General features: G+C 40.3%; 4 protein-coding genes across 6 annotated transcripts; 2 read left to right on the forward strand and 2 right to left on the reverse strand.

Annotated features, from left to right (window-relative positions):
- Positions 1 to 533: 533 nt before the first annotated feature.
- LOC135432947 (uncharacterized) lies at positions 534 to 1,406 on the forward strand. The gene is made up of 2 exons (XM_064688847.1): positions 534 to 769; positions 828 to 1,406. The coding sequence occupies exons 1-2, from the start codon at positions 685 to 687 to the stop codon at positions 1,073 to 1,075; spliced, it is 333 nt and encodes a 110-aa protein (XP_064544917.1). The 5' UTR covers positions 534 to 684; the 3' UTR covers positions 1,076 to 1,406.
- Positions 1,407 to 4,886: 3,480 nt separating this feature from the next.
- Positions 4,887 to 6,793, reverse strand: LOC135432986 (uncharacterized). Of its 2 annotated transcripts, XM_064688899.1 has the most exons (4): positions 6,676 to 6,690; positions 5,934 to 6,611; positions 5,683 to 5,878; positions 4,887 to 5,619 (listed from the first exon to the last, which is right to left on the reverse strand). In XM_064688899.1, exons 2-4 carry the CDS (start codon positions 6,514 to 6,516, stop codon positions 5,130 to 5,132), a joined length of 1,269 nt encoding a protein of 422 aa, XP_064544969.1. In that variant the 5' UTR covers positions 6,517 to 6,611; positions 6,676 to 6,690; the 3' UTR covers positions 4,887 to 5,129. The 2 variants fall into 2 exon arrangements, with proteins under 2 accessions (XP_064544969.1, XP_064544968.1); XM_064688898.1 differs by having other exon boundaries at positions 5,934 to 6,793.
- Positions 6,794 to 10,689: 3,896 nt separating this feature from the next.
- On the forward strand, positions 10,690 to 12,377 carry LOC135433043 (uncharacterized). The gene is made up of 2 exons (XM_064688973.1): positions 10,690 to 12,272; positions 12,339 to 12,377. The coding sequence occupies exons 1-2, from the start codon at positions 10,779 to 10,781 to the stop codon at positions 12,375 to 12,377; spliced, it is 1,533 nt and encodes a 510-aa protein (XP_064545043.1). The 5' UTR covers positions 10,690 to 10,778.
- A 1,154-nt stretch (positions 12,378 to 13,531) lies between these two features.
- On the reverse strand, positions 13,532 to 24,402 carry byn (brachyenteron). Of its 2 annotated transcripts, none has more exons than XM_064688880.1 (7): positions 23,111 to 24,402; positions 17,102 to 17,441; positions 16,136 to 16,256; positions 15,284 to 15,427; positions 14,438 to 15,218; positions 14,011 to 14,371; positions 13,532 to 13,912 (listed from the first exon to the last, which is right to left on the reverse strand). In XM_064688880.1, the coding sequence occupies exons 2-7, from the start codon at positions 17,434 to 17,436 to the stop codon at positions 13,597 to 13,599; spliced, it is 2,058 nt and encodes a 685-aa protein (XP_064544950.1). In that variant the 5' UTR covers positions 17,437 to 17,441; positions 23,111 to 24,402; the 3' UTR covers positions 13,532 to 13,596. The 2 variants fall into 2 exon arrangements, with proteins under 2 accessions (XP_064544950.1, XP_064544951.1); XM_064688881.1 differs by having other exon boundaries at positions 13,769 to 13,953.
- Positions 24,403 to 27,635: the final 3,233 nt, after the last annotated feature.

The following is a 27,635-nucleotide window of genomic DNA, read 5'->3' on the forward strand; positions in this document are numbered from 1 at the left end:
ATCTTTGCTGAACTTACCCATTTCTTAAATAAGTTCAACAACTCTTAAAATGAATAAATATATTTCATGTTTATTATGAGTCCCTGTCATAAAAAGCATTTAAAGCTTTATATTTATCAACTTGCATGAAAGGCATTCAATTATATTTAAAAGTGGAGCAATTATTTACTGCCGCATTACACAAATACTTGCCCAGTTTGTAGGTGGTCAGTCAGTCTATGACCTCAGTGGATGCCATCCAGATTTTCCTTTGTTTGGGTCTGTGCTCTATCAGCAATGGCTGAGCGTCATGTTCATATTGATATTGATACATTCAACGGCCGGGCTTTGTTTACAACTTGAGTAGGCAATCTCTACTCACACTATATGCATATAGAAGCGATTGATTCATTCAAGCCCAACGACCCGATAAGCTAAACAAACTAAACTGCTCAGCCAGGTGAGGTAATGTTCAGAGAATATGTGAGAATAACTGAGAATAACTGAGAGATAGAGCGGCTACAGTTTATGTTCCCTCGGCCTGAATCGCTCGAACCTCGAACAGTTCGAGCTGAGATTGCTCTGGTTCAAGACGTTGCTTGATAATACGAGTCGCATTTTATATAGAGACGCGTGCAGCATCTAGTATATAAAACAAAGCTGAAGCTTCGTTTAGTTCTAGCGCTTTGTTTATATATTTAAATCATGAAAATTATGCTATCTAACAAAACATTGCACAAGCTTCTGCTGCTGCTGATGCTGATGCTCGCCTGCGTATGGAGCCATCCATGTAAGTAGAATTGATGGAATTCTAGAAAGCGCATATTTCCATTTTCTCAACTTTGCAGTAAACAAGCAGCCGGAAACTGAAGGGACTGTGGCGCAACGACCCGTATTTCTCATTCAAAACAATGTGAACGCTGAGGACGCGATGAACTATCAAATAACGATACCAAAAGAAATCACGCCCCAGGACCCATGTCTGACGATCAGTTGGAAAACCAACCCGGATGGCAGTGGGCCGGGTGAACCCAGAATTTATTTGGTAGACGGCTACTTTAAGATCATGCCAGCCACGGCAAATAGGCAACAATAATCAGTTGGTTAAGTTATGCACCTAAACATTTAAACATAAATATTTCATATCTGAGAACCAATTCACATGGATCGATGGGCCTTAGGGTCTTCCCCCTCCGGACTCTTTAAGATGCCAAGACTCGACTTTTTGATAAGATAAACGTCTGGAGGGGACTTCTCGACGGAAGTAGCCTCGGCTACGGCTTCTACTGAGTATATTGATGATGTTTTTCCAGATATCTATCTTCGATATCGCATCTCTAATAATACACATTTTGATCAATCACATTTTGATCTAATCCCCACACTTTCATTTAAATAATTATTTTCTTAAAAAAAGGTTTTTTAACTGTTTGCAATTTAAATTATTATAATATAAATCTCTTAAATATGTTTTAATATTCAGACTTCAATTAAAGTTAAATTTCAAATATAGCCAAAAGTTTTGTAGGAAACTCAAACAATATTATAAACTCAGCGTGACCCAAAGTAGTTTGTCCGAATACAAAATGTAGAATATAATATCTCTGATTATTACAAAAAAGTGCTGTTAACTGTGATCCTATTTTCTCGATAATTTTCATCCCATATATACTTATTTTCTATTAAAGAATATTAAATATTTTTAATCACAACACTTTTTGTTAAGCGCTTTGGTGTTTTAATAAGAACGATTCAAGCATTAGTAAGATTCTTAAGTATGTGTGCCAAAGATCCTGGAAGTTTCTTACAGTGTAAATTAACATTCAATCTTAGACAACTTCTATCAAGATGTAAGTACATAGTATATACTTATTATTATTTTTATTTTTTTTTATCTTTCACCAAAATTTGACTTTAATAATGCGTTAGGGCCTTTGGACCTTGTTTTCTATTTGTAAAAATCAATATATATCGATTTTTTAAAAACCACGATTATTGATAGAATAGAATAGAAATTAACTTCACCTGACTCAATTCAAGCTCTCAGAAGCGGACGCCCTTGGTTCCGATATTTTACGCTTTATAAAAATATTGAAAATATATCATAAGTAACACTGGATAAATTCTGCAAACAGTTTATAAAGATTACTCATATTTTCAGACAAAATTGTATAAACGTTTCAGATTAACACATTCGGGAGGCAACAAAAAATTTAAAGTTTGTAAACTTATTAAATTGGGTTAAAAATCGCGAACGCTTGATGGCTGATGTTTCATTTCACATTTTTTAAACATTTTTTGCGCTACAAAAGTGGATTGTTCACGCCAGTGCCAGTTTTTGTAAAAAAAAAAAGAAAGTTCTTGTACAAAACATATTGTATCCGCCACCTGCCAAATAAAAAAGCGTCCGCTCGTCAAAAGGTAACTTTGTTTAATTTCGTATGAAGATTTTGTTTGCACGTTTAGTTAACACATATCCAAATAAATTTAATTAGGTATTAATTGTAATGAAAATTATAGTTTGCATTTCAATTTAAATGAACTAGCTTACAGCTTTTATTATAATAATATTTATTATTTATTTATTAAAGCTTTACGCAAGCGAGATATATAAAACTTAACTAAGGATATGTTTTGCTGGTATTTAACAGAAACAAGTCAGTGCGAAACATCATATGATTTCTTAATGCCTTATTAAATTTTTTATTGCAGTTGATAAGCTAACAAAAAGTTAAGACTTACAGTTGAATAACATGTAGGGACTCATGGGATTATGAACTTTATCTATAGTCTTTATTATATGTCCACTAAAAGGAGATATCGAGGTGTATGCCTGGGTATCTCACAGAAACTTTCCATTTTATACTGGAGCAGTTAACTCGAGTCACTAAGTTGAAGATAATCAGCGTATTGCACGTTTCTCTTTTGTAATTAAAAAATAAAATAGAAGGCAGAGATTAATTATTTATCGAACTCCTCTATTGAGTAGCCTATTAATACATTACCAACGCTGCCCAAGTTTAGTTACAGCTTTTAAATTTTGATGGGCTTTAAAATTTTTGAGCAAGCTCAGCAAGCACAAGCTGCGTTGTAATTGAATGCGCTCCACGTAGGGCATCCCGAAAGGGCATACAAAAACACAAAAGCCATCTCCAGAATGGTCGAAACTAAAAAGGCTCCACTTCGTCGAGAGTTTGTGTTGTCTAATTTGCTTAATTAGGCTACAAGCTCTCGTTGCAACCTTTTCAACACAGTAGCCAAGCATAGTTTTATTTAATTAATACAAATCTTGAATGCGACAACAGAATACTTTTTACATAATTTCAAATAGGACATAATAACAAGGACATAATTCCAATACCGAACCGTATTCATCCGTTGCATTGTGCCATTTCGCAAGCTATCCAAAATTCACTGTTTGCCTTGAGAAATAAAGTTTTAATTGACAAAGTTTTCTAAACTTCTTGTCGCTATTGGGCAAAGCATGAAAATTGATTTAAATGTGCTGAGTACCACAAGGAAATTAAGTGTTGCGCCATGTGTGGAGCCGCGTGTTTACATAAATATTTCTAATAGTTTTAGGCTAATTTTCTGCTCTTGATTCACTTTTAATTAGGAATCCAACGTTTGCAAATGTAACTTACATAACTTTCCTGATTGGAGGGATTAACATTCCATAAGATTATGTGTATGAATCACAATCCTGCCACAAAATACCCACAACAGGTTGAAATCCTGCGTTGAACATTCTTCATTTAATTGCCGCTGCTCGACGTACACGAAATTACCCTCCCCCCCCCCCCCCCCCAAAAAAAAAAGTCGAGTGGGGTGCCTTTCGTTTTCATTTTTATTTTCATTTTAATTAAGCAACTTTAGGCATTTATTTTCATTTGCTAACTTTTACAGCTCGGTAGAAACTTTTCGGCCGGGTGGCAAAACACACAAAAATATTTTGTCGCAAAATAGAAAGGGTTGCTATTGCGGCTATTTAACTGCGAATTATTGTCGGTTTATAATTCTATATAAATATATAATGCAAGCTGGTATTACCCAACATCGCCTGGCCCAAATTTGTAACTTTAAATTTTAAACATTTGCTTAGCCCTCGCGGCTGTTTGAATGGGTACAGGATATAAAAGCTTTGTTTGTTTTTTTATACCACACGCAGTGAGCTTACTTTATATTTTTTACTCACCTCCCCACTGGTAAGGGATTATTAAATATCGCCTTACAACGCGATTCTCACAAATTCAAGTACAGTTCCCGATCTTCTGTCCTACTTGAATATGTGTTATATTAATAGATTCATCCTCCTCTCGCTCTCTCTCTCTCTTTCTTTCTCTTTCGACGTCTCTTTCTTTCAACCTCTCCCTCTCCCTCTCTCTTTTTGTGCATTCTTCCTTTTCTTTCAATGTTAACTTTACGGTATGTTGCATTATAGTTTGTCTTATTGCACTGGAACTGTACATGCAATGTATTTCATACCCATGCATAGGTTGTATATGTATGTATGTGTGTATGGCCAGTATGGACATAACAAATATGCCTTTTGGAAATATTTAAAGAATTTTTCGCCAACATGTTGTTTACGGATTTATTGCATTGCGTCTCGCATTACATTGCCAATTTACAAAAGCTGCCACCCGCTGCCAAACGTTTTCCACATGCATCAGCAACATTTGCTGCCGCACACTGGAAATTCTTGTTCCGAAATGCAACTTACAGCTGGGCGTTGCTGTGGGCGGTGGCTGCCTCGTTATTGTTAGTGCCACCAATTTGTAGCTGTCGCTTCTGGGCAACGCAAAGGCTGCGTATTGTTTAAGTTTTGAAGATTAATTAATACTTTCCATGTTGTGGAATATTCAAAGCAAATTGGTTTGCTATAACTCAATGAATATAATGAAAGCTTGCAGTTCTTCGAGTTTTATTAGACACACATTAAAGCCGAGATAATACTGGATTAAAGCTGCGCTGAGGGCTGCACTGAAACCTGAAAAAAGGGCTGGCACCTGGTGAAAATATTGAGATTTCAGTGCAGCCCTGAGCGCCATATATTTAGTCTGATGTCGCATGGACTTAACAAACAAAAACAATTTTTAGTAGTTGAATTGTACTCTAACCCCGCACAAGTTAAAGTAAAATATGCCGAATCAAATATCACCTTCCTCGACTTTGAATGTGTTGCCGTCCAAGTCGACGAAGACGGGTTCGTGTTTGGGATCCTCTTTCTCCTCCTCAAGTAAGCAGTAAATATTGTTCGACTCCTGTTTTAATATTTCATCACCTAGCTTCAGCCAGAACGGACGGCAGCGATTCTTCCACTGACGCAGATTGTAGAAGGCACAATAGCGTGAGCTGGAGGCCTTCAACATGGCCATATAGAGCGGAGTGATTTCATCGGCCATTAATTTGCCCATCAAAAAGACGGCCGTCTTCTTGCTGTGAGTGTCGTTAAAGTCGATGTAGATGTTCTTGGCTTGATTGTAGCACTTCTTGGCGATTCCTGTCTTTTGGGTGTCCCTGGCGAACAGTTTGCCAAGATTAAGCAGTATCTCCGCCTCGTGATCCTTGTGATCGTACAGGCGCGAAAGACGCAGAGCTCGCTTGAAGCTGGATATGGACTTGTCCATGTTATCGAAGCTATGGAGAAGGTGCAGACGAGGTCACAAGCAGCTTCACACTGCGTCACGACGCATTACTCACTTCTCGGCGCACTGTCCCAGATATAGATAGAACTTAATGTTCAGCTTGACAAACTTGTACTCGGTGCATGCTGTTAATTCCGGCCTGATCTGCTCGAGGCAATGCTGAGCGGCATGGTATTTGTTGCCTTCCATATAGAAGAATGCCCTCTCCAAGAATGTATCGCAAAATATGTCCAAGTTCGTTTGCCGTCCGACTGCGAAAGAAATATATTACAAAGTGCCCTAAAACCGAGGCTACTTCTAACTTACTCTCCGCAATCAGCACAGTTGCCCTCCTGGCCATGTCGACCGCCTCCTCAGGCTGCTGGCGCACAATCTGGCGCCCATAGATAAGCAGTTGGCGTGCCAGCTGTTGAGCAACCAGCTCATGCAGAATCGGGCTGGCTGATCCCTTGTCCGGCTCGGCTAGCCACATATGTCCACGGACCAGCTCAAGGGTGGTCTTCAGATAGGTAATGGCATTGGCTCTCTGTCCGGTACGTTCCAGAAATTGTGCATATGTGTGGTAGATGCGAGCAACCATTTCGGCGGCGTCCCGCTCCTGGCCCTCGATGTTGTGGCACAGCGACACGATGTGCTCCATAACCGCATTCAGGACATACTCATACGTTACACGGTACGGCTCGAGCAGCAGCAGAGTCTCGTAGAAGAGCGTGAAGCATTCTTTGAGTCCCTTGAATTTTTGCTTGATCACCGCGAGCTCGGCCCGTTTCAGTTTATCAATCATCTCGTAGAGCAGCGGGCGATCGTCAATGATTCTGGCCCGAATGCTGACCGACTCAAACAGCGCCTGCTCCTTCTCGGCCAAGCAGCGCACAAACTCAGGCATCATCCGGCAGCCCTCATGCCGTAACTCTGCCTGCAGAGCTTCATAGATCGGACCGCGCTCCCTACGTGCCTCAATGAAGCTTAGTGGCACAATGCTTGCTTTAATTGCATTCTTATCAAAGGTGATCTCGCGAAAGGTGCGATAAGGTAGTTTGGCCCTCACCTGACGCTCAATGCGCTGAATTTCCTGCTGACGGCGCGACATTTTTAGTATGCTTACAAACAATATCAACAAATTCAATTCGATTTGTTTACATCAAAATATATATGAACGTTTGATTTTCCATGCTTCTAGGCGTTTCTTATCATTTAGAATTTCGTATTACACTAGCCCACAAAGTTGACGATTTTCCTGTTTATATATCATCATATCGAGTGCAACCTTGTTTTAAATCTGTAAAGGGATTATAAAATATTGGAATGAAACTACGGGTCATTTATGTAAGGAATTGGCGTATTCATTAATTTAACATGATTTATTGATAGTTGAAATAATTAATTGCATTACAATTTGAATAATTTATTCTTTTATACATGAATTTAATTTCAATTAGTTTTCATTATTTGATTTACACAAATTACCGATCATCCTCTTAAAAGGTATCAGCGTAGGTAAACTTTATTTAGTTATACTTTATACTATAGCATAAGTAATAATGATAATAATAAGAAGAAAGTAAGGATATATTCGGAATGCCGAAAACTTAGTACCGTTGTCTACAGTTTTATAGATGTGAGAATAGTAAAGCTCGAAATGCTGAGTTCGTTGAAAATATCTTCGAAAGCAGTCTATTTTGCAGTCAGTTTTGAACCGAATTTTCCTAGAGAGCTATATAATCTTAAAAACAAAAATGTTTTCTATTTTTCGTCTTTTGCAATAGTAAGACGGAAAAAAGTTTCTAGAGGATAGAGGAAACTCTACTATGATAAGCTCTACCTACAAAAAAATGGAGTATATAAAGAAGAGAAAAAATAAACTGAGGTGCAAATTCTGAAAAATATTGTGATATATTTAAATACAAAATAGTCTAGCTAAAATCGAGCACTTTGTCAAATCTTTTAGTATACAATTGAATTTTAGCAGCAAAGTCTCGGCTTGCGAAAACGAGTTTCTTAATTGAGCACAGGCATGCCGTCTACAAGTGTATAATCGTCCCATGTTCTGGCTGCATGGGCATATACATGAGTACATACTTACATACATTTGTATCTGTGCTGTGCTATCCGATAGCAAAGCGTAACGTCGAAGTTCATAAGTGAAGCGAAAAGAGCCAAAAGTAGTAGTCTAAGAAGAGAAAACTAACAACAAACAGCATGTGGCACAAATAACAGAAACATTACGTTGCTGTCTCAAACCGAGCAGAATTTCAATTCAATAACTTTTGCCTTTCTGCTTGTATTGTTGTTTGCTCGGACTTTGGCTCCTCGCCGAAAAGTATGCTTTGATTTTTGTTGCTGCCACGCAGAGGACGGGAAACAGTTGGAGCGAGGCAGGCAATGGGGTTTGTTACTGTTACACATGCCGGCGCCGGAGTAGATTCGATTTTGGCTCGTTTATTCCAGCTTCCCTATGAATGAAATTATATGCAGCGCCGCAACAGGCGCCTGCCCCATATTCAACCTCAACCTCAACCCCAACCCCGTCCCATGACCCAGGCCCGAATGGGGGCACTGATGGGCGCTTGTTGCAACTTTGGCTTTGCCTAGTAGCAGCTTGTTTCTGATCCCGACTTCTGGCATCCGGCAGTTCCAGCGCAGCGGCTGTGCCTGTGGCTCTGCCGCACAAACTTTGCCCAAGTTGTGTGGGCGTTTCTCAGCCCTACAAGCGTGCACCAAAATCGGGGGTGCAGCAGGGGATGTGGGAAGGCTGAGCTGGGTGTTTTGCTGAATTTATGGCTTGCCGGCGGCAGCGACAGCTACAGCGGCAACAGAAGCAGCCTTGTGACAATGTACATTGCAACGAAAATTTGTGGCTTGCTCAAATTAAGTTGCATAATTTTTTGGAAAATGCTGAATTTTCTTTCCCTCTTGTTTAAGTATGTTAATAAATCAAATATGGAAACTGAGAATGTTCGCGAGTCATTCGTTTCTTAAAGTTATACATAGATCAAAAGTATGTAGAATAGAATATAACGGTTATACGCGGCACGCCGAAGATTAAATGCCCTTGTAAAATGAAGATATAGCTTACGGTATGGCATATATGTGAGGGCCATAGTGAAGCTCGCAAATTCCGGGTTCGGTGAAAAACAGAACATTTTCCATAGAGAAATTTGGTTTAAAATTGATTCTCCCATAGAGCTATGTGGTAAATTAGTTCGACGTTTAAAATGAAACATACTGAAGCTTATAAATATTAAGTTCAAGTGCTCAAGATATCTTAAAGATTAAAGACGTTTTACATACAAGAATTTAATCTTCAACTGACTGAGACTGATCGACTCTGCAGTATATTTCACGATAAAATGAGTGGAAAAAGAGTGTTCTTGATTGTTGACATGACTATGACTGAAACCACAAAGTAATCTTTCTGACTCTGACCTTACGAGTCATAGATAGTTGTAACTTTTGGGGACAGAAATTATTTGTCATGTTTGTAAAAGGATGCCACTAATTGGCTTTCCATAAAAAGTGCTGTCTCAGGGTATTCAACTAAAGGACCTATTGAATTTTGGCCGGCCATTCGCTGAGATAAACTGACAGCCAGACGGAACAGATTATAAAAACACATATTACATTTTGTGTGTTCCGTGTTGCCATCTATGAACTATGTTTCATAAAATGTATGCATTGTGCATTGTATTTTGTATTCAGGTTTATAGCACATTCTCGCACATCTAACACGACTGTAATATCTGTCACATGGACTTGAATTTCATTAACACAATTCGGTGAGAGCAGCTTAGAAGCTTAGAAGTGATGGCCATACATCAAGTATGAAGGATGAGGTCTCCTGCGAATGTATGCACAGTATGCAAGTATGTGCAACGTCCTCGCCTGTTCATGTGTAAGGAGTATGCACGTGTGTGTGCGTGTGTGTGTGTGTGTGCATATAAATATATGGCCTCGCATTGTTACGTTAACTGATGTCGCTGCTGTCAGCTCGATGATGAGCGGCTGCGGTATGTCGTGGAAAGGGGACACTGCCAAGACCGCTGAGGTTTTCAAAAATGTCAGCGCTGCCTTGTTACTGGCTGCGAAATTGGATCGAAAATAAATGCACGTTCATTTTTCCTTGTGACACGGCTATTAGCAATGTCACAGTATTGTTAACACTTACAACTGGAAAGGAATACGAACTACATACTCATTTCGAAATAACTCTTTAGCTTGGGAAGGAGATTATGTTAAAAATTATTGCTTAATTTCGATTTAAAAAAATTCTTAATTGAGTCTATTTTGAATTGGGCTTAAGCTGCACTGGTCTTTGCCTGAAAATTGACATTTTATTTACCTTTAGCCAGATTAGTTGGATAAATGGTAGCAATTTGAAAATTTTATTGCACAACTATTAAGCTTTTGACATTGGGCTAACGATAGATTGTAGCAGATACGAAAATGAAATAAGAAAAGCTCATAGATGTCAATAAAAAATATGTAAATTTTATTAATTTTATTTATAATGAATTAAATACTTTGAAAATAGCAGGAAATTTGACTAACCAAGGCTTAAACCAAAACCGGGCTTAAGAGATGTGAGAATCCTGTACACAGAACGGAGAAAGGACTGTCGCGTATATATGTAGCTACAAAGAATGTAGGTGTATTACAGATTAGGGTACAGGGTATCTTCTAGTCGAGCACTCGCGGCTTGGGCACTCTTAATCGACAAAGTATAAATAATTGCCTTAGTACGAAACGAAGTAAGTTAAAAGACTGCAGCGTCGTATGAGTAATGCAGATGTGTTATATAGTTGGGTACAGGGTATCTCTCAGTCGGACACTCTCGGCTGGGGCACTCTTAATTGTTGTTCGCCAGCAATCTTAAGGAAGGAAGCACCCACATTCGGAGATATTCTCAGTGCTGTCCATTAACAGAGCGACCCACTGACGCAAATGTTAAGCTAGGTCACTTACGTTCCACGTTGTGGAAGGCATTTGTTGCTCGCGTGGCCGTTATAAAGTAACGGTGCTGTGTGCTGCCAGTGTTCAGTGCGCCAATAGCCCCGTGTGCTGACGGTTATGAAGTTTGTGACACGCTCGGCAGACGCGTGCCTAGAGATGTGAGTGTTAAATTGCGAAATTAAGGATAGTCCTTAGGAGGAAATGACATCTGGCGAATGGGATCTGTGTGCGCTGAAAGCGCTCGAGGAAGAGGAGCAAAAGGAGTTTCTGGCGCTCAGCCAGAGGAATCTTTTTGAGGCGCCCCTTCCAACAGGTGGTGCCGAAAACGGCAGCGTTAGCTTGGCCAATGCCAATGCTAAGCCTGCCCTGACTTATGCGCAACTGCATCCACATCTGCTCAAGTTGCCCACCATCGATGAATGCCAGTTGATAGCCACCAAGCGTCAATCGCCAGGCAGTGTGGCCGGCAGCGCCCGTTTAAAATGTTCCCGCGCGCTCTCCCTTTCAGCGCACTCCTTGTCACCACGAGCTGGTGGCGGCATCGGCGGCGGTGTCGGTGTGGGGTTTGGCAAGAAACTCAAGGCACGTCTTGTGGGCGCCAAATCCAGCGGATCGCTGTCACCATCCCGCCACTCTCACAGCTACAGTGTCTCACCCGTGTATACTCCACCGCCAATGCGGCGTTGTGCCACGCTGCATCACACGCAACCGGTACGTAAAACCTTCAAGACGCTGCAACAGTTGGAGCGTCAGAAGCGTCAGAGTCATGCAACACAGGCGTCGACGCCGCCGCAGTTGCAGCGCATAATGGGCACCAACAAAACATATTGGAAGTACGGCGCCAACTCTACGGCCGCCTCAATTATTGGCCAGCGCGCGAGACTGCAGCAACAAGAACAGCAGCCGAGCGAACTGGAGTCCAACAACTCGGACGAACCTAATGTGGAGACACTTGAATCTGAAGCAGCCGACAGCGCCACAGAGACGGGCTCGTGCAGTGTGCCGTTGCCGCCAGCGGACTCCAATGAGCTGCTGCGTCTGAGCCTAATGTTAACCGCAGCCAGCTCGGCTGTGACTGTGACTGCCTCAGCAGCGGCAGCAGCAGCAACTGGTGGGCCAGGCAGGCGCTATCAGGCCCACGGCGTTGGCGAGGACGATGTCAATGCCGAAACTGTTGCTTACGAAGCTTTTCACAGGCCCAAAAGCTTTGACTCGCACTCGCTCTTATGTGGCGGCAGCTTAACATTAACAGCGCAAGAGAGCCGCAGTCCTGGCCCGAGTCCCAACCGCAATCGGCCAATGCAATCCACAGGCGGCAAGCGTATTTTAAAGTCCACTTCCCTGGAGGCGGCCGCCACGGGGGATTGTGCTGTTGACTATCAGCAACAGCAACAGCAACAACAGCAACAGATTATTGGTCAGCCGCTGGCCATGATGGGCATGACAGCCGCCACAAATCAGCTGGCTGAGAGTCAAACAACCGAAGCTCGTTATCTGCCACGGGAACGTGAAGGCGATTGGGAGCACGGATTGGGACGTAAGCAAGTCAAATATCATCAGGATTTGACCGTTGCCTGCTATGGGCATAAGGCGACGCTAGCCGGCGCCACCATTGAAGATGAGCTGGAACATCATATCAAGCATTGCTCATGCTCCTGCAACCACATGGGCTACGGTAATTCAATGGACTACCAGGTAAGTGCTTACACCAGCTGTTGCTGCCCATGGCCATTCTCGTGCTCACAGCTCTCCCATTAACAGGCGTACTGTTACGCCTTTCCGAGGCGCATTCCTTCGTAAATGATGCTGGCATGTATTTTTAATTGCACTCCAGTAACTGGGCAACAGTGGGGGTGTTGGTGTGTTGGTGTGCTGGTGTGCTGGTGCGTCCAGCTATTCACTGACAGCTGGAGCATTTGTAATGGTGGCACATTCAGTGGACGTTACTTTCAACTTTCAACTTTCTAGTGCCCTGTTTACAATACCGTGTGTATGTGCATGCAATTCAACTCATTATTATCACGTCTCTTTGTGGTGCATTTTGTGTTCATGGCTTCATGGATTTCTGGTACTCAGGCTAGCAGATTGCTGCCCGGATAACATTCTGTGGCTGCTCCCATGCAGGTCTCAATGCGTTTGATGGCTCTATTGTTTCAACGTGAGTGCCCCAAAGTAGTTGCGAACAAGTTCTGTGGAAAATTGAACGCTCCTTTGATTTAAGCAATTCGTTTAGTTTAATTAACTAGGGGCAAACTTTATTTCTGCTTTGGTTTCGTAACGAAAATTAATACCAACGCGCTTAAGGGCATTGTTCGCAAGAAGGACCAACGTGCTCACCCAAAAAAATATCTGTTTTCATCATCATAGTATTTATAATCTCTCATTTCTCATCATGGCTGGCATTTCCCCGTCTTGCTCGGTCCAAGTAATTTGACTTGACGTGACTACTTAAATTAATTCTACATACAAATGTCAAAATGAGTTTGAAATCCATCGAATTAAGAAATAAAAATTGCAATCAACCCTTTTTATCCATTTTAATCCCATGTTGTGATCCCCGCACTTCCATTGATAATCCATGATAATCCCCGCACTTCCATTCAATCTGATCGGATAGTAAACAAATAAGTAATTCCGCCGTTTTTCCGCTTAAGTCTAGTTTCTTCAAACAACATTCAATGGATCGTATGGAAATTCGACGTTTATTTAACGAATTCTAGATGATGTGTTTGCATTTAATTATAGACTTTGATAATAGCAGGCATATTTTAATGTAATACAATAGAAACTTTATAGAAAGTCATGTTATAAGTATGTAGGTATATATATATATAATAGTTTAGGAAAATATTTGCTACAGTGTACTTTGCATGCTGTGGTACTAGTGAAGGTCTTAAAATTTAACTCAATTATTCGATTCATCCAATTAACTTAGGAGACATGCGTCTAAAGGCTGGGGCGGTGCGATGGCTGTATGTATTGTTAATTTGTTTTTTTTGTTCTTTTAACTAGCTGACCATCACTGCAGAGTGCTTTGAGGTGGTGTAAGCGGTGTCCAAGTGTCAGCACTAACAGCGGTGACCACGGATGTGGGCATTCCCGTAGGCACAGCGCTGGGCACAGTTGCGGTTGGAACTGCGTTCCGATCCATGTTGTGCTCTAGGGATTCTAGCTTGATGTCGTTGTGATTGTGGGCGGTCTTCAGACTGGCACTGGCACTGGCGCACTCCAGAGTGATGACGGAGCTCTGCTCTTCGGTTGGCTTGTACATGGCGGACTGTGATTCATCAAGCGTCTTCGTAACGTCCACGGGCTCCAGCGGATGGGTGGCATAGCTATAACATATATCGCGATTCGAGAGTGGAATCATTGATAGCTACTTTAGCGATATAGGTGTAGAGTTCGCGGTTCAACTGGCTGCCCAATCACTTACCCTATCTCTAGTGGTATATACTCCGGCTGGTAATAGGCCGCAGCCGCATTTTGGTAGAGCCCGTACTCGGCGCCGGAGCTGTTGTGCCAGCCGCTAGCCGGATAGCTCAGCGCAGAGGGTGCGTTCAGCACGTTCGTGTACAGCTGGTGGGTGGGAGAGGTTGGCGTCGGATGATACACCTGGTGTGTGGGTGCTCCATAGGTTTGCGGCGAGCTCGAGGAAGCCGCTCCACTCGCATAGAGATCCGTCTGGGCCATGTTGTACTGGTGACTATGCGGCGTCAGGTGGTGTATGGTATAGCCTGGCGATGGCGTCGTGTAGCTCGGCGAACCATTCGTGGGCGAGGGTGAATTATGCGTTGCTAAAATGGCAATGATTAACGATATAAGTGATGAAGGTAATATCGATTTGAATGCGAAACACATACATATGTTGCGGCTGCTGCACACGTTCATGGGCATGGGACCGGGCACACTCGTTGGACTCCAGTAATTGCTGTTGCCCTGCCAGCTACTAGGATATGAGAACACCGATGCCGTTGAGCTAGCTTCCACTGGCACAAAGCCCGACTGCGAGTAGGAACTGGTGAAGCAGCCACTGGCACCACTGCTGCCTACACTGGCGCTTGTGTTTGTTCCGGTGCTGGTGCTGACCGAGCCGATTGACGATTGCAGACTGGTTGGTGTCTGAGGCGCAGACGGAGGCTGCGGCGAGGAAGAGGAGGCATTGCCCGCGCTGCCATTGGAACCGGAGCCCGAGACAACGCGAGGCCTGCTGTAGGGCGTCGTACGATTAGGCGCTGAGCTGCGTGTGGGTAGAGCGCGACCATAGCGATCGCAGCTGGCCGACACGGAAGCCGAGGAGGCGGCTGAAGAAGTTGCCACTAGGGCATGCGTCTGTGCCATGGGCAGCGGTGGTGGCGGTGCTTGAACTGCAGCAGCACTGGCGTAGTGGGTGGGCGGAGGTATTAGCCATCCGTAGTGGGTGTCGTGAGGATAGAGCGTGTCTGGACGCTCCTTAGCATCTAGAAAGGCCTTCGCGAACGGATTGTACTTGATTTTTAGTGAAGTGACCTCCTCGTTTTGGTATGCAGTCACCGCAATGAACTGAGTCTCTGGAAACGGGTAGGTGACCACGTGACGCTGCTCAGAGCCCACGCGAACCAGGTGCACCCGGGGCTCGTACTTGTGCAATGAGTTCAGCATTATCTGTAACAAAAGTAGTTACATAGAGTAAGGCATTACGAAGTCCAAAAACTGTGTTTCTGACTGACCTGTCCGTTGCCGTTGGTTTTGTTTGTCAACTTGACTTTGGCAAATGAAATCGGCTCCTTCATCCAATGGGCTCCGAAATTAGGTGACTCGGGATGTACATATATGGGATTCGAGGGTGGTACCTCAGCCTTTCCACCGGGCACCTGTTAGAAACAAAAACAGAATGTTGTTTAAATAAATGTTGATAAAAATCAGGAAGTTGAATAGAGTCGAATATATAATGTGTATATCTAGGTAAATGGCACGATTGACCAGTAATCAAATAGAAACGCAACACTTGTGATATTATTGACTCTACATGATTGAATAACTTCTTCAGTCGCGTAAGCTGTTTGTCCCTAATAAATTATTGGTGATTAACGCACAGCCTAATCCGTAAGTGCAAATGGCGGTTGTGTGGGTGAAAAATATTATATGTGTATCCCATTGGCTTAAAATTGCTCAATTAATCTAGATTACACAACAAGGAATATTCACAGAAAACTGTTGCATTAAACTTTATAATTATTTTATAAAATCTTCACCGCAAGTTAATTGGTGCGTGTCCCACTGATTTTGTAAAGGACAAAAAAAAATAGATGAAAGCCTTTTGTTTTGCTGCCATCGACATCAAGCTCATTTTAAAAAGGAGGCTTAATGTAACTTTTAATTTTACCGCGGGCGAGACCTGGCTGGAAAAGCGAAAAGAAAAACACAATGGGCCAGGCACACGGGAGGGCCATGCCTGCGGACTTTATATAATTATGTAGTAATTATTATCAAGGCACTTATTACTTTATAAACGAGCTGCCTAGCTTAAAGGCGTTCTGTTTTGCTTAGATGTTTTCCAAATACTAGTTTCATGCACATACCCATTCGCCGTTGACGTACTTCCAGCGATGGGTGTCGACCTGCACGAATTCCAGTAGAACCGTATACATGGCAGCCGGATCCAAGCCGGAGGCGCTGATTTTCACAACCGGAAACATTCTCCTGCAAAACAATGTAGAGGATCGCAATTAAAATGGGTGCGCTACACACACAGTTATATTGCATTTGTACGCAATGAATATTCTATTCGACAAATAGACAGCTGAATGCCAGAGAGTTTTCATTTCATCATTTCGCCGTTGCTGCGTGGCTCTATGGATACCTGTACTGCTGCCATTTGGATGGGCTTGCATCTCTGGCTTCAACGCCCCGTCGGCCTCTGTGTCGTCGGTGCCGGTGTCAGTTTCGGACAAATATTGAAACGCGCCATCCGCGCACTGTTCCACAACAATTAGTACAAGATGGCGGCTGTTGCCGGGCCGCGTTAATTAGCACCTGTCCGGGACCGGAGACCAGAGACCGGGGCGGTTGAGTCCAAGTTCTAAGCGCGTTTTGCATACGAACAGACACAGACACAGACACACTTATATATATTTATATACTTATATATATATATATATATGTTTAGTTTATATAAATATATACATGCTCTAGTACATTGGTAAATATTTTTTAGTTATTTTCACGAACGCTCGCATGTAAATAAATACTTATAAACAAATGTATGTACATATTGTATATGCGTGTGTGTGTGTGTGTGTATTAATGTATGTGCATTTGTATAAGCGGAGCTATAGAAACGTTAACGCTTCATTATAAGGTGCAAACAGCCCCACATGAAAAATCATTGCAGCAAAAACAAATGCGCAAAAAACTCATTGCCAATTTGCATAGGAAAACAAAATGCACCGCAAAACCAAAGTCGACGCTGCTGGCCACGTTAACTTCCATTTAACACGTTGCACTGCCAGAAGAAGGGCCGCGCAATAGGTAAGATCTCAACTCACCTGCCATTCTTGGTGACGATCATCTCGTTGGTAAGATTCTGAAAGCGTAGCCACAGCTCTCGGTCATCAAGCGAGACGCGCAGATTGCGATCCAGTTCATTGGGGCTGCCAGCGCCACCGACAATGCGATGACCACCGCCTCCACCCGCTGAGCCCAACGCAACAGCACCACCGACAACACCCATTCCATGTCCGTGCCCATGTCCATTGTGGGCTGCGTGATGTGGAGAGGGGGAGTCGCCGCCAGCGCCAGCGCCACCGTTACCACCGGCCGCCACATTTCCATTAAGGCCGGTTGTGGGATCCACGGCGGACAGGATATGCGATGTGGTCATGTCAACTGCAAAAAGATAACGAGAGGAAGTTAGCAAAAACCTTCATAAAAGTCAATTTCCTTAAAAAATCGACAGAAACCGAATGTTGTTTTGGAGCGCCGAGTTTATATATACTGCGTTTTTAGCTTTTAACATTTATTTTATATGTATATTTTATATATGTGATACGATTTTCAAGATCTCAATCTTAATCCGAAAGTTACTATGACAATCCATAATTATATAAATGCGATTCAACCAGCTTAAAATTGTTCACTTCTTGTCAATATTATAATACTATTGGAAAAAGACACATGTCTAGGATATATTTTTAAAGCAATTGTTACGCAGTTGATTTTTTAAAGAATGTTTTGTTACCTATACAAATGAGTTTGTATTATTTTTTTATACGTAATTTAAATTTAAATTTTCTTAAAAGACAATTCATACAAATATTTAAATTGCAAATTTATTTTACGTTTTTTTGAGAAAAATGCTTCCTTCAATCTGAAAGCTGAAGTTTTTTTTGTTTGCAGCTAAATTGTTTAACCGCTTATAATTAAAATCAGATTACCTTGATAAAAATAATTAACTATTTGCGTTTTTTTGCATTTTTTTCAGAAAAAAAAACTTTTTCAAATATGATTTTGTTTAATTTATAGTTATATTAGCAAGTTGAATAAAGAGCAGAGTTTTATGCAGCTAAGTAGTTTGACCAATTATAATTAAAATCAGATTACCTAGATACAAATATATTTAACATTATATTTGTATACGTTTATTATTGTTTTTTTATAATTAATTATTTTTTGCAGATGAAACGAAGCTTCGTGAAAGATATTTCAATTTGAAATTTATTTTGATACGATTATGTTTATGTTGTCGAGCTGTACTAGCATAATAATCTTTTGCTGTCGTTTGACCGGTTATTATTATAATCAGAAAGACGATTTATCTAACAATATTGTGGACAGTTATTGGTATATTAATATTGTGGATTGCACTCGAAGCAGTTACTCAAAATTTAACTTTAGAATCTGAGCTATTCGATTGTTGACGCTGTGTCATTGGAATTACATCAAAGACAGTTGGCCTGCCCGACCGACGGCTCATCCCAGCACTTTATACATTTACAGCACTGTCCCGGGCGCATCAGAAGAATGACCGGGCCATGTCTGTTGTCGGCTTTTAATTATATTGCACACTTTAGCTATGCCTTGCCCAGGTCTGAGACTCCAATTCAAACTCAAACTCAGACTCCGACTCATGCTCAGGTCTCGGAGCTCGAACCTCGGACGCAGACGTGGATGCTGTTTGGCCATAAACAGCGGGCACCCTTTTTATTTATGGCCGTGGCAACAGTAACAAACACCTCTGTTTACTCCGGCTCCGCAGCCAGAGCCGCTGCCTATTCCGTTCGTATGGCTAAGGCCCGGGACAGTACTCGGATTGTAAACGCGGCGGCAAAAAAAAGAAATGCGCTTAAAATCTGCTTGGTGATGTCTAAATTCTGGCCTGGCACTGAAAGTGTTTCTCGCAATGTTTTGTAATCATAAATTAACAAAATGTATTAATTGTTTTGTTTGTTTTTATTGAGCTACGAAATTGGAGGTGGAATGCCGACGTTGGGGCAACTGGCAGCAGCTGAACTCCAACCCCAATGCCTTAGCTAGGATTTAGGATTTAGGATTTATGGGCCAACTTCAGATCTTTGGAATATATTTTTTTGGGGTTTGGCTAGGAATGCATTGTTTCTCAATCTTATCCCAAACTGGCTTGACTTAACTGTTTTTCATTCAGGTTGATTTTGATTTATTATGCTTTATTTATTTATTTTTAATTGTCTACGACCTTCATTGGCCTAAAATGTGGCCCAATCGAAGGAATATCCAAAAATGTTTTTAAATCAGCTAATGATATAGGGGGTGTCATGTTATGAGAGGTTTTTCAGATTGTAATATACTTAGCAGATTTTTCCAACAGAGATTTCGCCACACCAATGTTAAATTGTAAATAAGCTCTAGAGTGCTCAACGTTATTTCACTGGTTTAAATTTAACCACACTTAATTTTAAAACATTTAATTTAATATTAATAGTTGTTTAATGCATTTGTGTTTAGCCCCTAGTATATATATGGCTAGCATACATACATATGTACGAGATTTGGGTTGTATTCCACATCAGTTCGCACCGTTCCAACTCAGGGCCTAATGAAAAGCCGTTTTTGTACACTGTCTGAACACGTGTCTGTGAACGACAATATGTGTGTTCCTGTATGTGTTTGGGCGTGTGTGTTTGTGTGTGCGACTGTGTGTGTTTGTCTATGTACTTTAACTTTACCATTTGATGGCTGCCATGACGCTTTTGGTTGGACTTTTTCTCCATCTACTTTGCGATGTTGATTTTTGAATGATTTCGTGACTTTGATGTTTACTCAGACCATTTCGTATACCCTCTGCACATACATACATACATACATACACACACACATGCAAGTGTAAATGTATACATCCTCTACTCATAGCAAAAGGCTTGAATCTGCGTGTTAGTAATTATTTATGTTCAAATATTTTTGGTACAAATTTTATTTTGCCATTTAAAACATATTTGTAGATGCTTTGTAGATTCAAATGCTCGTAGATGAGCTTTACATCTATGCTAAGGTATTTTTTGAATTTAGCTTCAAGAAATCGCTACTTGCATATTTTTTTTGTATCTATAAATATTTCATTAATGTATGGAAACTTTTGTGGTATTATGGATTAAAACCATTCTGCAAGCTGTACTTATCTCCTTGAAATTAATATGGCCAAGCTTTTCTGTCTGCCCATCTGTCTGCTTCTTTAATTTGTCATCCAGTTGTAAAGCTGCCTCTAAACCTTAAAAAGATTCTTCTTTTTGCTGCAGACAATGTCTAAATCACAGAGTTTTTACTATTTTGTTTTGATCGATATTTCAAACGAAACTCATGCTCCTAAAATTTCAACAAAATCCTTTCAACATACTGAACAATAATAAAGGATTATTGGCTTAAAAAATTATTTTGCGCAAAAACATTTCGAATATGAATTGTTGGACAAGTAAAGAAACACAACGTGCATCTGATATCATCTGACATTTGTTTGCCAGGACAATTAGTCCATGACACCTCGAAGATAACTTTGATATGTTTAACAAGTTGCACCTTGCACCTGTTAAGGATACCCTCAGACCCAACGCTGCTGACGGGTGGCATGAACAGTGGCAGTTGCACCCATTTGGCGCTTATCGGTTGCGATTAAACGGATTCGCTAAATTTCACACTTCATTTTACAGAAAAATAAACCAAAATTTTAATTTAGCCTCTGGCTGTATAGCAGGTCCACTTTGCAACGTCACATGCAGGTGGTCGCCCGGCTTAAGGCGAGAGAATCACTAGGTCAATTCCTTTTAAAGTTGGGTGGGCGTGGCTGTTAAAGATATTATCACACTTTTGTTTTCTGCACACTTTTCGCTTGGGCAACAACGTTGATAAACGCACTTTATGAGACGCATACTAAAATATTGTACAAACTGTAATTAATTAGTAAGCATTTGTCAAGTACTAAACTCGGAAGCTGAACACCACGGGTACGGGGTTGGGGCTTGGGGAACGGGGAACGTGGCCCGACAACAACCATAGCGGGGGTGGAATTTCCTTGGTTCTTTTGATTTGTATTTAATAGGATAATTTTCACATGCTTCGTAATTGGTTAGCATAGCTCAACTGGCCTGTGTGGGCTTCTGCTATTGTTGTTGTCGGGCCGATTAAAATGCCTGCGGTCGTGTCGGCACAAGCAAATTCTTATGTCCCTCCTAATTTGCGTGTGAACATTTGGCCAGTCCACAGCTGCGCCTCCAGCCCCTAACAGAGTCGCGTGGGCCGCTGGCGCTGCTGTTTTATATTATTAGAGTTATTATTAGGATCATTAAGATGAGTTATTGTCACTTGTTGGTTTCATTTGGGAAGTGTTGAATGAGTTTTGGGTGTCAAATTTTGTGTTTTGTGAATTTCGGAGCTTGGAATAGTGTTTGGCTTAATGTTTGATTTTCACACGTTTATTTAAGTAGGCTTGTCAATTGAAAATTTGCATAAAGAAATTCGCATTGCCGCCCAAAACAATAAAAGCACAGTCAAATAACAATAAATATGGCTTTGAGCATAAAACTAACAGGCTTATGAAAATAAGTCAGAAATATTAATGACAGGTTCGTTTTATACTCTGTTCATAAAGTAAAATGACTATATTGGGCTTTCGCATATCCGTTTGTCTGAATTTTTCGACAATATTGTTAAAAGACCTTCCTTCAAATATTCTCATGTAGATATCAGATAATGTAATAGGACCTTCTGGCCGCGGTAGGTGAAAAATTGTCAACACAGTTTTAGAAATGGACTCGACAAATTTGACAGGAATCTTAATGATGATCGCATTTTAAGATCAATATCTGAGGATAAAAATATCATAAGCAACTGAGTTTTTGTATAAACAATTTTATTCCATATCAGACGATTTATAATTTCAATCTTGATAAACATCAAAGGATAACTCGTTTTATTTATGACCGGAAGAGTTATATCTGACTTTTTGTTAGACTGGAATAGGACAGCTAGGAAGCAAATATAAGTGCATCACGGCAATTCGGATCTCGTTACAAGATATCTCCTATCGAAAAAAGCACCCTTAATCTCTAATGCCATTGGGCAATAATTTTATAGAGCTACAAATGTTGTAACGAACCATGTGCGAAAGAGACACCGAGATAAATGTCAATTAGGTTTTCTTCTAAAAATCTATACCCAAAAAGGACGCTGGTATGTCTGATATGTCTGCAATGGCTTTAATTATACCGACACTCCGTGGTTAACTATTTTTCTACCTAAATATAAAACAAATTCGAAATTAAATTTATTTGGGGCATTATTTGGGGCGTAATCATATAGAGGTACATATAATGGGTTCGCTAATAACCTTTTAACACATTATATAAATAGCTTTGTGGAAAAAGCCTTTTGTTTTTATTATTTTATTTTAAAAGTGTTAAACGATACGTTGCCTCTAAGAATGCTATGAAGTGTTACATATTTACTGGGACTTTTGTACGCAGTATGGCTGGCTAAATGTTTTTTGTCAGCCCCTACGAATTAAAAACTTTAGCTGTATTACGCAGTTTATATAGTTATAAGCTTGAAGGTCGTGAATAAAAGTTCATTTTGCGGTCTTAATTTTAATAAAGTTATTTCATTATGTTCAAGTAGTTGATTTGTTACAATATTGCATCTTTTCAATTGATTGATTTATCTTCCATTTAGGTAGCCAGAAATTACTGACAAACTATATTTATTAAGTGTCGGATATTAGATAGTAAGGAATTAGTATATATATATATCTGACACTCAATACCCGGTCCCTATATATTTCACTCACATTGGTAATTAACCGAAGGAATAATATCTTTTGACATATTACCATTAACTTATTTATGACTGAATTCTTTTTTATAGTAACTAGATAGATATGTAGTAGCAGATTGCATAGACTAGGTTAAGTTCATGGTATAGTTAACTAAAGCTATTATCTGAAAGGTATATAAATTGCGCATCTAATTTTAATAAGGAAATTTGATATTTTCAGTCAAATAATGTAAATTTTTAAGCTTATTAAAAAAACTTACTTAATTCCAAAAATGTATGTTCCGGTTCGCACCGGGGATGCTACTTCTTGTAATCCTTGGGATAATTCAGATGAGAATTAATTTGCTAAGATTTTTGGATCACGCACTAAGTCACACACCGAACACAATCACTATATTAGTTATTTTCTTTGATTAAGTTTTATTCGTCCACACTTCACTGTAAGTTCACCGATACCGATTAAGCAGGTCCCAGAAGGAAGTGGAATTGCTCTCAACGATTGCTCCGATTTTTTTTTTAGACTTTTCGAGTTGCCGTCGTCAGTTTTCGGCCGCCGTTGAGTGCGTTGTTTGCGTTGCCACCGTTCCCTAGCTAATGATTGACGGTCGGTGCTAATTTTTTCAACCATCACAAGCCGTGCTTGCTTTTTAGTAGTCGCTGTGCGATGTTACCTCTATTTCTCTTTGGCCGAGTTGTTGCGCCCATGCCATCTTGTTTACACGTTTGGCTCAATGGCTGATTCAACTCTTTCTTAGCCATTGCCGACGACTGCTAAAGTATTGTGGTCTCGCTCGCACTTGGGATCAATCACCAACGCCGCTGATCGCAATTCGTTTAGCCACACCTTCTAACAGGTAAGCGGACGATAACAACTTACCTCTCTCTCGATCTTACAGGCCGCCATCGCTTTGGACCCGCCGGCAGCAGGTAGAAGCCTCATTTCAGGTTTCCGATTTTGTCAATCATTCATGAGCATGAGCAGGCGCTCGTTCGATTTGCTCAATCGTGATCGCTGGGTGACCTACAGCCGTCTAGAGTTGAGTTAAGTCCTGAGAATCGAGAGTCTCTCGCCTTGTCTCTCAGCGAGCTTTACATGCGCCAGTTATTAAGTGCAAGGTGTTTTAACAAATGACGAAATAAACTGATATTCATCCACCCAACTCACAGAGCCCGGTTAAAGTTAGTGTTCGTTACTTTGACCGCCGACTGAGTGACTTCGATTTGTTTAGACGCTCGTTTTGTACTTTTGTTTGTGCAACCAATTAAAACTTTGTATTTTTTCCACGATGCTTGTTTGTTGTTGGCCTGGGTCGTCTCGCCTGTACCTAAAACTGGTTTGCCGTTCATAGCATTTTTCTCTACACACTTTATTTTTTGTTAAGTTTTCAGCTGAATTTCGAGTTGTAAACATTTAACCGCAAACGTCAATTTATATAAGTATACATGCGCATATGTATATGTATATATTGGCCAAAATTCAGGGCGGAGCTGAACGGTGGGGTTAACATACCGTCAGAATCGGCGCATTCGATTCCATTTCACTGCGATGTAAACATTTTTAAAATTCAGTTCAATGTAATTTAAATCAATTTCCAAGTAACGAACTCACATTCTTTGAGATAAACTAGATAAGCTGGGGAACTCTTCACATAGATCACATGTTATGTATTGTAAAGCTAAAAAAAATCTATTTGAAGTGAAAGCTATGAACTGTTAATATGTTGGTTGGCCACGATTCCATGTATATATATTTATATATTAACAATGATTTAGCATTTTTATACAATTCGATAGCTAATGCTTAAGCGAGTGATTAATTATATATTTGTGTGCAAAAAGGCATATTATTTTAGTAGATCCATTTAATTTATATAAATTGATCATAAATATTAAACAAATATAAGTAGTACGAAAAAATAGTTTAATGAGGATTAGTTCTAAGCAAGGGACTTCGAGTGATGGAAAGAAATTTATATTGCACACTGTTGTTTCTATGAGATACTGATTGGTGTTGCTATTGTTTCTCTTTTTAAAATTATTTATAGCTTGTTCGTGTTTTTTGAAGATCACGCGCCTTTTCAGCTGCTGGTCAAACGTTTCGATCTATGCATTCCTCTTTCTCAAGTCACCGCCGCGTGTCAATGGACCGCCACAGTTGGGCTGGGGGATTGGGGAAAATGTTGATCAGTCTGTGGCGCTGAAAGGCAAACAAAGCCACGGCTGTGGCTACAGGCCTACAACATGGCAATAAAGGCGAGTAAATGAGAAGAATCAACAAACTATGAAACTAAATAAAAAGAAATCAAATGGGAAAAAGTGCTGTAAGCTTATCACATCTAAAGGCATAGATAGCAAGACGAAATGAATCTGAAAGATTCCCGAGCAAATTGAATCTGTTAAATCGAGTATGCAGTTAATGCGTATCTCATTTCGGAGCTCCTGAATGTTTATAAATGAACACAAGGCTGTCGCATTTTCATTAATAAACCGACGATACCAGTTCTTGGGAAGAAAAGGCTTGGTCTCGAGTTCGGTCTCGTGGCGGATTTTACTTGGAAACTCAACCTCAATCTATTCTGTCGCGACCTTGCCCTAAATATTTACCACACCGTATTGTAGGAGCGTTTTGTGCCGTTTTATGATGAATCCTTTCTGCTTGTGTTGGCAAACAATTCGAGTTTATGGATAGCCTAAGCGAATTTCCCCGCCTCAATTAGGCTGAGGTTGTAAACTCATAAACCAAACACACGGAAACGTACATGCGTTCGTCCTAGTAGGCAGGCAATCAGGCACCCAGATAGCGAGAACAAAAAGGACATGCAAGTATTCTTTGCAGCAGGCCGACAGCAATTACATGTCCGAGCTGATGCTGATGCTGCCTTCGGGAATATCCACTAAAGAGCAATGTGTTTGCCCAAGTTCAAGTTTAAGTTCGAGTTTGTGTTTCAAGTCTTTCGTTTCTCACCTTACATTGCCCCTGACGCTGCCTACCTATAGCCTGACGGCTCGTACCAGTCTATTTGCCCATAGAAGACCGCATTTGCATATTGCGATAAGCTAGGCTGTCTTGTTTAGATTGCATGATGGCTGTGCCCTCGTCTGGCCAGGTTAAAAAGCGGTGTAATTCGTGTTTTCGTTTCTCTTAAGTATGTTTACACTGTCCGACATGGGCATGGCCTAACCGTCGACTGTGGACTGGGCCCCTCGCCGCTGCCCGTACGCTGTTTGCCATGCCAATCAACTGTTTGCAACCGTCGCCGTTGCCTTCCTCTTTGAGTTCGTTTTGGTTGCCGCTGGGAGGATTTTCGTGGAAATGGTTAGCTTTTAGTTCGCCCAATGGCAAGAAGATGACATCGAAGATGTCGACAGAAACTAATACTAGCAATGGTGTTACTTGACAAACAACAGCTGAAGAAACATAAAAATCCCGACAAACTTACTAAAAATGAGAACCGTTCATTTAGAGTAACTAAAAATGTACTCAAATCGCTGGAAAAAATTTAGTGAGATTACATTTGCAAGATTTTAAAAGGTAATTCAACTAAACTAATGTAACTTTGGGTATATTTAGATAAAAAAATAATCAGAAAACACAATCTTTGCTTTAACTCAAACCAATTAACTATAATAAGAAAAGATAATTCTTTGTAATTTTGAAATTATAAAAACTTCGATATATATTCATTTTCCGTACATTTGTGTATTGAAGAAAAAACTTGTCATAAACATCACATACGAATACCTTCACTTATTTCAAAAAGTATTTTGTAAAATCTAGATATATTTATTTTTTAATTAGCTGACATTTAGCTGACATTACGAATATGCATGTATATGTGCACATTATACAGAAATTCTTGGGCTTTGCACTTTATGCCACGTGGTTTGCCAATACACTCGTGTTCTTTAATAACTTCAGTGTTCCTTAACCAATCTTTGTGAAATTGTCTGCAGTAGATTTTATTGTGCTTTAAAAGATTCGCATATATACACAAAAGCAATATCATTGAAATTGTGGTTTAAATTAGAGGCAAGTTTCAATTGATTTTTAGTAATGGAAAGGGAGGAAGGAGGGGGGGTTGCTTAAGTCAATTAGGGAAAGATACTAGATCTGTATAGAGTACCGACATAATTTTGCTGACGTTATTTGGCCGATCTGAAAAGCGAAATATCTCCGCAAGGAATAATTTCATTTCTGAACGTCATATGACCGGTCGAAATTCTGTCGTTATAAAACAATATTGCCTCGCGATGGTCAATGGCGGAAACGACATTTTGATATTATCCCTCGATTATGGTTTTAATTGAATAAATCAATAATAGTGTTCCCGAACAATAAAAAAGTTAACAGCGTTCCAAAATAAGAAGTTATTTAAAGCTTTTTGTTAAAAAATATTTACCTGAGATATTCAAAAAAAATCATCAAAAAGTTTTTATTTTCCATCCGAACCCGATTTAGAGAAAACGTGATGTAACCCCTTGTCAATCGATAGTACTTATCCTTACGAGTCCAAAATGGTATAAAATTCCCAAATCGGACATTATTTGGCCGAGATATTCCAACTAATCGTCCAAAAAGGAAGACTCTACAAACAAATCGGTTTTTGGACAACCATTTTTTTTAACCCATCGATTTTTGAAATGTTGCCAGTTGATAGCAGGGATCCCTACGAATTCAAAAAGGTATAACATTTCAAAATCTGGCAATATTTACCAGAGATATTCAAAAAAAATATTAAAAAAGTTTGGATTTTCCAACCGAACCCCGAATTTTAGAAAAAACGT

Source organism: Drosophila montana, unplaced genomic scaffold (genome assembly GCF_035044405.1).
Source record: "Drosophila montana isolate Dmon_TW-CO22-7 unplaced genomic scaffold, ASM3504440v1 contig_3216_1, whole genome shotgun sequence".
NCBI lineage: Eukaryota > Metazoa > Arthropoda > Insecta > Diptera > Drosophilidae > Drosophila > Drosophila montana.